The sequence below is a fragment of the Notamacropus eugenii genome, chromosome 6, assembly GCF_028372415.1.
Source record: "Notamacropus eugenii isolate mMacEug1 chromosome 6, mMacEug1.pri_v2, whole genome shotgun sequence".
In the NCBI taxonomy this organism is placed as follows: domain Eukaryota; kingdom Metazoa; phylum Chordata; class Mammalia; order Diprotodontia; family Macropodidae; genus Notamacropus; species Notamacropus eugenii.
The window spans coordinates 107,154,065-107,164,791 of record NC_092877.1 but is presented as its reverse complement, the minus strand read 5'-3'; the positions used below and the strand labels follow the sequence as shown (position 1 = coordinate 107,164,791).

General features: G+C 39.1%; 1 protein-coding gene across 1 annotated transcript in view; it reads left to right on the top strand.

Moving 5' to 3' along the window:
• The first annotated feature begins 5,935 nt into the window (after positions 1–5,935).
• The window catches only part of LOC140511640 (uncharacterized), a 97,855-nt gene continuing 93,063 nt past the window's right edge, over positions 5,936–10,727 (top strand). Inside the window, exon 1 of the mRNA XM_072620813.1 lies at positions 5,936–6,226. Within this exon, the coding sequence (XP_072476914.1) occupies positions 6,033–6,226 (194 nt within the window). The 5' untranslated portion in view covers positions 5,936–6,032. The remainder of the gene's footprint in view (positions 6,227–10,727) is intronic.

Here is a 10,727-nt window from a genome sequence, read left to right as displayed (position 1 = left end):
AGAGCCAGATACCGTTACGTTGGTTTTTTTTTTCCTTCTTATGGAGTTGCAATAAGTAATAAAGATCTACCAGGACTCACATACACAAGGGATTCCATTTAACATCTTTCCTTCTCAAATTGAGAACTTGTCCTGATGTAAAAGCCAATTGTTAAAAATCCTTTCTATCTATTACAACTTCTGAGAAAGTCATATTCATTGTTTATGAACTACATAAGCCAAACAAGTTCTTTTCTTTCCATACACAGTAATCAATTAGCCATTTTGGGCTTAGCATTAAAACAGTAACTCCAAATAACTTCGCTAACAATTTTACAACTTTTATTCATGATAGTCAAATTGTTTTAGCTATAACTTTTATCAGGCAAAGGTGAAAATACCTGGTTTTCTAAATGGCAATTACAAAACATTATAAGGCAAGGTTAGCAGGACTCATAAAGTAACAGCTGGTTTTACACAATTTTCCCGACATCTTTTAGTTTCAACGAAATTCAAATTAAAAATTACTTTGTCCAATACTATTTCTGAATTAGAGTGGTCACTCAATTTTTACAGTCTAAGAGAAATTCAGAAATATAATCTTAGAAATGTAGTCTTAACACAACAATAACTTCAGGTGGTATTATTTACATTTCCATAAATTATTGATCTTATTACCTTTAGTAATTAAAACCACTTCAAAATTAACAATTATACACCAGTTAAGAATCTTATAATCATTTTATCCTTTTGATCCCATAACAACAACCATTATTATCTTTACTTTTACAAATCAGAAGACAGGTCAAACAGAGATAAAATACTTTTTTGCAACCGGAACAGAGAAGTGAAGTTTACCAAGAGCAGAGAAGGTGATGATCTTGAAGAGAGGCATTTACACAACGAATCCTGTTCGTGACGCCAATTTATGTATTAAGAAAGTTCGGATTCGCTCCTGTAAATGACGCTCTCGGACTCAATCAAAACGAAAGTAAAAAGCTTTAATTACACAAGGCACGGTACAGACAGTTTAGGACAGCAGAAGAAGCAGAGGGCAAATATAATGATTATTAATACAAGGGCTATAATTACAATAGATAGATAGAGGAAGAGAATACATCACCAATTCAAGGGAACCTCCAATAACTCAATCGGCTGGGAGCCCCATCGCAGCCAGAACAACTTGAATTGTGTAAAGATGGTCCCGCGCGAAGCGTCCTCCCACGGGTGAGGCTCATCGGGACTTGGTGGTCCGAGTTTTTTATAGGGTTCGCGAAAAAAAGAAGGCTCTCAGCCAGGGCAGTTACATACAGAGTTTTAGCCCACTTCCCTAGCATATGCAGCTTGTATGTCTGGGTCTAATTCTGGCTTTTTAATTGCTGACATGTTCAAAAACCTTGAAGCTCAGCACATTTTATCACTGTCAAGTGCTTATGCTCAAGGAAGGGGCCACCTTCCCTTGAACATAAGCAGTTTCAGGAGTGGCGAGTTCCTGTTTTTATTGCCAAGAACGTACAAGGTTTAAAGAATGGTCAGGTCCTGAGACTAAACGTTCAATAGCTCAGGCCTATTAAATTTGAATGATATTACAATTTTAATAAGAAAATCTAATTTCTTATTCACTTCCATGCTAACTCTTCTCATAAAGCATCATCTTTGTACTTTGGGTGGTAACAATGATAATTTATCCTTATGTCAATAAATAAAATGTAAAGCATCCGGAGAAAATAATATATATGTATATATGTATACATGTGTGTTTTTGGGTGTGCTGCACATGTTCTACATAATACTGTGATTGTGTTTGTCCTTCGTTGTCGAAGAAGACCATGCCATCAGAGAAATGATGACATGACTTGAACTTGACTTTATTTTGAGCGGAGGGCTGTGCAGGTCACCAGCCTTACTTCTCCTCCAGAACCAATTGAATCCAGAGACCTGATGTTCCTCAGGATGACTGGAGATGACCCAGGATGCACTGGGAGACCTTAGGCCCTTCAAGCCAAGGTCTTTGCAGGCACTCACTTAGGGTGAGGCACGCCCATTCATTGAATAGGCCTGTTTAAGAAGCAGCCAGGGCATAGCCCCTTTAATGAGGCCAAGAAAAAAGAAAGACATCAGGCTGGGTGGGAAACAGGGGAGAGGAGAGGAGAGAAGAGGGAAGGGAAATAGGAGAGGAGCCAGTAAAACCCAAGTCAGCTGGGTATCTTTTGGCCATCTAAGTGTACCTTCCTTTTGTGTGGGATGGCTCAGGTCCCTACATAAATCAATTACTCAGAGGCCTCTCCAAGTGATGACAGAAAAGAGATTTATTTGATTCTCGAGAAGCGGGGCTAACCTGTAGGAGAAGGAAAGCCGAAGACAAAAAAAAAGGCAGTGATTTATATAGATCCTAAAGCAAGTCCCTCCCCCCCCCCCCCCCACTGACCATTATTCTCATTAGCTGAGAATATGATCTTACATTCTAGACACGAAATCTAACCAATCCCTTTTGAAATGAAGACATTGAAGAATTAGGTAAACTTTATCCAGTCATTGAGACCCTAATGTGCTACACAGTTTTATATCCTTATATGGAATTATTCTGTTCTAAAAATATAGTAACCTTGAGCCTCTCAGTCTTACCTCACCCCTGGGAGAAGAATTACAATCTGAGAAGTCTTCACTAAACCTATCCCACTCACTTTGGAAAGGAGAAAGAAGGGGGGTGGGTGGGGCAGACAGGAGACGAGGAGGTGAGCTACCCAGCTAGCATTCAGCCAAATGCATCTACTCACAGGATGGCTATATAATATAGTAATGTTTTAGCAGAATATAAATAAAATGTCTACTTTTTAAAAAGGAAAAGTAAAGCCAATGAAAAATTTGATTGAAATAAATTTGACTGATTTTAAAGATATTAGGGACAAGGAGTTTTGCAATGAGACTAGCTACAAAATTGGTTATTAGGCAATTAGGTTGTTCAGTGGTTAGAGTGCTAGGCATGGGAATAAGAAAATTTGAGTTCAAATCTGACCTCAGATATTTACTAGCTGTGGGACCCTGGACAAATGACTTAACCTCTATTTGCCACAGATTTCTTCGGTTGTATAATAGGGATTATAATAATAGCACCTACCTACCCAGAGTTGTTATAAGGATAAAATAATATTTGTACAGTAGTTAGCCCAGTGCCTGGTGCTACAAAAATGCTAGTTATTATTATGTGTACTTCCCTATGTCCTTATTTCCCCTTCAAGGTTTATAATACTTTTTTGAGGCTTATCAAAATTTCAAAGCGGTCTTCATGACTTGGGCATTAGCTGAAGGGAGTGTGATGGGAAACGAAAGGATAAATGAGAAGTAGGTAGTCTCAGAAAGACACAGTAGAAGATCTGAACTGACTAGGTATGGGGGGGTGGGGACAGTGGGGCTAGTGGGGGTGATGGGGTGGGGGTGGGGTGCCCCATGACAGCCTGTAATCTGGGACAGGGAGGAGGTGAACACAATTCACTAGTTGTGACCTAGGCAGGAGTTATGGCTAGCATTTTCAATTGAGGAGAGCAAGTCAGCAATGTCTTTCTTTACAACTATTTAAGCTAATCTTTGGCAGGAGAGGCTGGCCGATGTTAGGTCCAAAGAGCTAAGATGTGACGACTGATCTGAAGCACCTCATCTTAAGCTAGAAGATAAATTAACACTTCTCAAAGGGAGAAGAGTGGTATCTTGGGAGATGCAAAGGAGGGAGCTTCAGCAGATGATGCTTAACTCTTGTCAGAGAAGTCTGCTTCTCTGCAGATGCATAGTGAGTTCAGGTAGCAAAAAAGTCTTTGCTTACGAAGGAGCTTTGGGAGAGTTAGTAAACATGTTCTAGCCTTTAAACAAGAAATTAGCTTCCCTTTTTCAACTAGAAGTCTGGGGATTTGCCCCCTTTCCCAACAGGAAGTGTTTAGAGGAGATTGTACTCATTCATGTGTGGGGCAGAAGTTCCTGAAAATGATTTAATTTCTTGGTTTCCCATTGTTATGTTAGCCAAAAGTAAAGATTTTTACCACTGGATTTATAGTTTGTGCCTGGTCTGTGGATAGAGAAATCTTTGAATATTTATTAGCTTCCACAATGAACCCAAGTAGGGTTGGATAATACCATCTTCGCCCTCCCCCTCAACAAGATGTATATACACATTTATTTAGAAAGAATAGACAGATGGTAATTTTCAGGGAGAGGGCACACACAGCTGGAGGAAGTTGGGAAGGGCTACTTGTAGATGGTGGTATTTGAATTAAATCTTGAAGAAAACTAAGGGTTCCAAAAAGCAAAAGTGGGGAGGAAGTATTTAAAGTAGGGAGACAACTCCTGTGAAGGGCCAGAGCAGGGGTGGGTATAGAGATATGACTGATTTCTGAGGAACAGAAAACAGAACACTGACTATAGTCTATAAAAGAGGGACTTATCATATATAATGGGGCTGGAAAAAATAATTGGAGAGAGGTTATGAAAGGCTTTAGAAGTCAAATACAAGAGTTTGTATTTGATTCCAGAGGTAAGAGGAAGGTCTTGGAGTTTGAGTAGGGGAGGAAATGTCAGACCCTTGCTTTAAAAGAAAATCTTAGGAGAACTTTGTACACAGCAACAACCACAGTATGCAAGGAATTTTTCTGGTAGACTTAGCCCTTCACAGCAACGCAAGGATGAGAAAAATTCCCAGTGGCCTCTCGAGGCAAAATGCCTTCCACATTCAGAGAAAGTACTGTGGAATTGGATCATAGCAGACTATTTTCTTTTGTGTTAGGTTTTGTTTTGTTTTCATGGCTTCTTCCATTCATTTTAATTCTTCTATGCAACATGACTAAGGTGAAAATGTATTTAACAAGAATGGATGGTTAGAACCTATATAAGGTTGCATGCCATCTTGGAGGGGGAGAGAAGGGGAGAAAATCTAAGATATGTGGAAGTGATTGTAGAAAACTGAAAACAAAATTAATTAAAAAATAAAAAAATCTTTTGGGCAGATGTTTGGAGAAGAGTGACTTGAGGCAGAGACAAATTAGGAGGCAGTTGCAAGTTCAGTCTGAGCCATGTGAGTTGAGAACGGGACTAATGTGGAAGAAGAAAAGAAATGACTTTAAAACTGGATACATACATATATGTAATGAAGAAGTTCAGAATGATTCTAAGGTTGTGAGCCTAGGTAACGGGTAGGATGGTGGAGCTCTCAACAGATACTTCTCATTCAGAAAACTCGGGGATTGGGGAGGGGGGAGGGAAGATAAATTGCTTTCTACATGCTGCTACTAGCCAGTTCAAAATGTCCAATTGGCAATTGGTGGCAGGAGCTCAGGAGAAAGACTAGGGCTAGACATAAATACAATAGATCTGCGAGTCGTTTGCAAAGAGATGGTAATTGACCTTATGGGAACAGAAGAAGTCACCAAATGAAAGTGCGTTAAGGAAAGAGGGTCTAGGATAGAGTTCTGAGAAAAATATAGTTAGGTGGTGGGATATGGAAGATGATTCACCCAAGGAAACCGAAATTGAGGTGTAGGGACATTCCATCCTTAGGACTCCACGTCCTGAGACCTCCCATATCTTAAGTTTCTAATATATTCTCGTTATCAAGTTTTTTTCCAGCGTTTTGGGTGCGTCCATATTTTATCAATTATTATTTATGGATAATTAGGAAATCCAAAAACCGCGCCTCCAAGCTTTCCAAGCCAAGCTTCCCAAATCAAGCTAGCTGACCCAGTCGCCCCGTGCTCCAGCAGGCGGCCGGAGCCCGACCCAGGGCTTTCTATAGGACAGTGAAGAGTCAGCTGCGAGCTCCGCCACCAGCCGCTGGCCCCGGGCACTGATCCCTGCTTGGCTGGGGTCTCGCAGGATGGGCTGCTCAAGGCCGGTTTCCTGCAGTTGCCTCCTTGAGCCTCTCCGGCGTGAACTAGGAGCGGTGGTTACCTCAGAAACGCGCTCGGCGGGCTCCTGGCGTTCTCTCGGGCAGTTGGTGCCAGGCTCTGCTGGCTTGCGGGTTCGCGGGCGGGAACTTGACCGTGTGGTCCTTTTCTTCCCCCTTCGCGTCTATGGAGCCTGCGTGGTCCCTGCCATCTGACCTCTGGCTCCAGAGTAGAACCTCCAGAGAGGTTTCTTCAGACCCCAAGCCCAGTGCTCTAATTCTCTTGTCCTCCCCAGGGCATACCAGAGAGGCTGCGGTCCGGTTCCGAAAGATGGCCAGGATCCTAGCGCACATCTGCGGTCTCAGCCTGAGCTTGAAAAGGTAACAGCTCCTGCACACCCACGTTACCAGCCCCAGCGCCTGGGAGAAGAGCTTCGCCTCCCACCCAACTATGGAGGGACAGGAAAGGCTGTACGTTTCCTAACCTCTCCACTCTTTTTGGACTGAGCCCGAGGGGCACTAGCCTAATAACGTCAGTGCCGTCCGCTGTCCCCAAGGCTGTTCTTCCACAGCAGAGGTGTCCCGAGACCGGGCTTGGAAAGTGATAGGGACCCTTGGACAGGACAAAGGGTTGACAAGCCAGTGCTTGGCTAGCAATTAACCAGTTGGGTTTCGGTACTCTTCTCTCCCACCCTCTCCCCCGCAATTAGCAACTCTCTTGGGACAGAAAGCGTATGCTTCCGGCCAATTTATCACTGTCACTGGCCACTATCATTCTCATTCTCGCTAGCTGTGGAGCCTGGGCAATCAAACACCCGGAGAAAAAGCCTTTTTATTTTTAAATCCCCCACCCCATCTCCTTAAAACTGGCCTGGCGTGTTTTTTGTTCTTTTAGCATGTCTAAAAATCTCTAGAATCAGACTGAAAAGTGCTGCACAGTCCAAAATACATAAGATTCTAACGATTGTTTCCTGTATCCTTTGTAAACTTGATTTTATCAGATTGCCTCAGCACAGAATTCAGTGCCGTGAAAAGAAATTCTTATTCTATAGTGTTCACAGAGCAGGGGTCAAGATAGAAAAATATCCAAGATCACTAATCTACAGGGGGAAAGAAAAATCAAGTGGGGGGCCAAAAGAAATAAAAAGAGATACTATTATTATTTCATCTAGACTTGTGATTTTATCAATGAGGAAACTACCTGGAGTACCTGTAATTGATGAAGAGTTCTCTGAAATCATTGAGAGATTAAGAAAACTGGCCGCTTCACACAGTTAGTATGTACAATATTAGAAACAAGTCTTGTCATCAGATATTTTCATCACCAAAGCCACCTCATTTTTTCAGACTCAGTCACATTACTTTTCCAACTTAATTTAGTTTCCTTTTTCTTGCCAAGCAAAATTTATATGACTTATAAAGAACAATAGCTAGCATTTTGTAGCACTTTAATTGTTTGCAAAAAACTTTACAAATATTATCCCCAGTTTACAGATGAGAAAACTGACATATAGAGTAGTTAAGTGACTTGCCCAGGGTCACATTGCTAGAAGTGTATGAAGACAGATTTGAACTCAGACCATTCTACTACTTAACTTCCTCATAATAAGAATAATAATGTAAACTGAAATTTCTATGGCACTTTAAATTTTCCAAAGCACTTGGCATATATTATCATCTTTCACAACCCTGTAAGGTAGGCACTGCAGGTATTATTGACCCTGTTTTATAGATGAAAAAAAAAATGGGACTGAGGAGATGGATTAAGTGACTTGCCATATTCTACACAGCTAGTAAGAGCCAGATGAAGACTTCCTATCTAGATTTCAGTTGACTGTAAGTCCAGGACTCTTTTTCACTATATCACAGAGGTACAGGGAAAAAAGGAAAGAGAGGAAAGAAGTAGGCAACCAACCTGAACCCATGTCTTCTCCACTGCAAGACTATCCTATTCACTACTCTCTAGTTGCCTCTCTTTGGCCTTCAGAAAGCTTAAATATACTTGGGAATATTTTTCTCTTGATCTTGTGAAAGAATGCACACATCTCCAAGGAGAAAGAATTCATAATGTACCTACAACCTTCTAGTGTAATCCTTTCAGTAGACTTGAGCTAGATTATCTACATTACAATGCTTGCAACTTTTCCAGCTTGATAGAACCTGTCAAGTTTTTGCCATGCTTTGATAGCCTTAGACAACCCAGGGTCACTTCAACACCATAATGGAAACTTACAGTAGAAACTGAAAGAAAAAAAATGAAGTATGTTGAGTCTTTAATAGGTTCATATTTAAAGATGTGTTCCTTAAAGAGACTGTCCTGTGAGGGAAAATGAAACATTAATACCATACAGAATATAAAGAAATGCTTCAACCAAAAGAGAGTAGAAACTTCATATGATCACCCAGGAATTCAGGATGTAAAATTTAGGCAATTTTTTTTATCCTTTTATTTGAATGTCTTAGGTAATTGCTTCAGTATAGACCTCCTCAAGGAGAATAAAAACAGTCTGCTGTATTATGTTTGAATAAGACTAAAATTATACAAACACGAGTTGAATTTGGAGTTTAGAAAGATTGTAAAATATTGACCATGCAGAGCTGGCATAAAGGGAAAATTCTGGCAGGTTATATTATTGAGAAATTCTGAGAGAGTTGAGTCAACAATCTATCTTGATTCTGTAAAATAAGGGTAATAATCCACTGCCTACCTCACAGGGTTGTTGTGAGGAAAGCTTTTTAATAAATTTGAAGACATTGCATAAGAGCTATTGTTGTTACCAAGTCTATTGTTACATCAATCAATCTGAGATGAGTAGTTTTGCACATAGTAGGTTCCTAAGTAAATATTTGTTGATTTTATGGATGATTTGAAAAAGGTCAGGACTACTTACACTGTATTTATTTGTTGTTCTAAATCCAGAACCCACAAAAAACATTCAAGTAAACAAAAATAAAAGAAACATGAAACATCAAGCTTTCATTATTTTCAGCTTTAAAAAATGTGTATATTAATTTTAACAAGGATAACAAACATCCTATTTACTTTTATGTCTCTACCTGAACTTTGTATTTTTCTGTATCTTGTCTTCATTGGCATTGTTATTATTTCAGTAGTTGTAGTCATAATGTATGTATATTGTTGTTCTAATTTTGATTTCATCACTTTGCATCACTTCATTTAAGTTTTCCTATATTTCTTGGTATTTTTTGGGTTTGTCATTTCTTATGGCACAATATGCTTATATTATGTTTCTGTGCCACAAACTGGCTGCTTTGCAAGTGATACATCCTTTGGCTGTTTCAACTTTTTCACTATTACAAATAATGCTGCTATAAAATTTTCTTTCTTTGTCATCAATGTCATTAAGGTATAACTTACTTGTGAGCTCATTGGGTAGAAGAGCTGAGCAATCTTGTAGCTCTTATTTTAATAATTGCTATTTAGAATTATTTGACATAATGCTAGTAGGTAACACCCAAGTTTGAATATAGGCTGGCACCTTTGTTGTTTTGTAGACAATTATACTCTTGCTTTCAGAAACCACAAATTACCACAAAAAGTATTAGCTATTTTGTGCTCTTGTCTCCTCCAAGAACAGACCCTCTTAGAAGTGTAGATTTCTGAACAGAAAGAGTGATTAAAGCTAATTGTTAATATCCCACAAGGAAAGAAAATTTAAAGAATTATTACTCTCTTGAGAGGAAGACTTGTCTTTCATGTTACTTACATAAATTTGCAGACAAGATAATGCTGCCTTTCTTTTATATCATATTAGTGTATATTGAATCAATTTACTCTCATTCTGCCCCCTTTAATGTGCAAATACTATCTAACTTGTGATGGAAACTTTTAGGTGGGCGCAATACTGTATTATTAAACATTTATTCTTCTATTTGTGTGTGTGTGTGTGTGTGTGTGTGTGTGAAGGAGGGGGAGGGAGAGAGTGGGTCATTCCAAATGTTTACTTAAGTTTTATTTGAAGTGTTCAAACATAATTTTATTTCATTAAGATCTGCTAAGCTTTTTATGGATGTTGTACCCAAAAAAGAATTATAAAACTATTGCCAATATCAGTTATTGTCTTTTTATGTCCCTTGGTCTGACTTCCAAGAGTATAAGAAATATATATTTGCATCTGAATATAATCTATGCAACCTATTATAAACTTTGATGCCATCAAATTAGTCAATAACTTTTATTGGTCAGGCTGTACAATTATGTTCACTCATTTTGGTTTTTGGCACAATAGTTTCTTGACTACATGCGATTGCAGTTTTGTAGTGGGGTATTTTATATGTTTTCAGTAATTTGAAATTGGTACATCACATCTTACTAAGGTTCTTAAAATGGATTTTCCCATGGAGATTTTTTAAACTTCTTGTATACTAATCTTTTACATATAATCTTACAAATTAAGGCACTATCTAATGAAACCCCATGAACAGGTTGGAGTGTAGTTGTAAGAAACACTGCATTTCTGGCTATGGTCAAGTTTGTGAATTAGACTCATTGAACTATAGACAAATTCATGGTATAACAATCCAAACTGATTTCTAGGATGGTCCAACTCTGCCATGATCTATTTAGTACGTCAGCAGGGCTTCTGTGCTGCTAATTGAACTGGAGCATAGCAGTGATACAGGGTGATGTAGTTGGTATAGCTCTGTGTTGGGGATTAATGATGAAACTCTCTTCCTTATTTCAAAGAGAGAGGGCGGACCATGAATAAAAAGGTTGCATGCTGTCAGATAGACTCACTGTGTCAGTTTATTTTGCATAAATGTTTTTCTTTATTACCAGGGAAGATTCTGGATTCTGCTTCTGGGGAAGGAGCTAGTGATGGGAAAGCATCAATAACACTCTAGAAAAAGAATCTGCTTA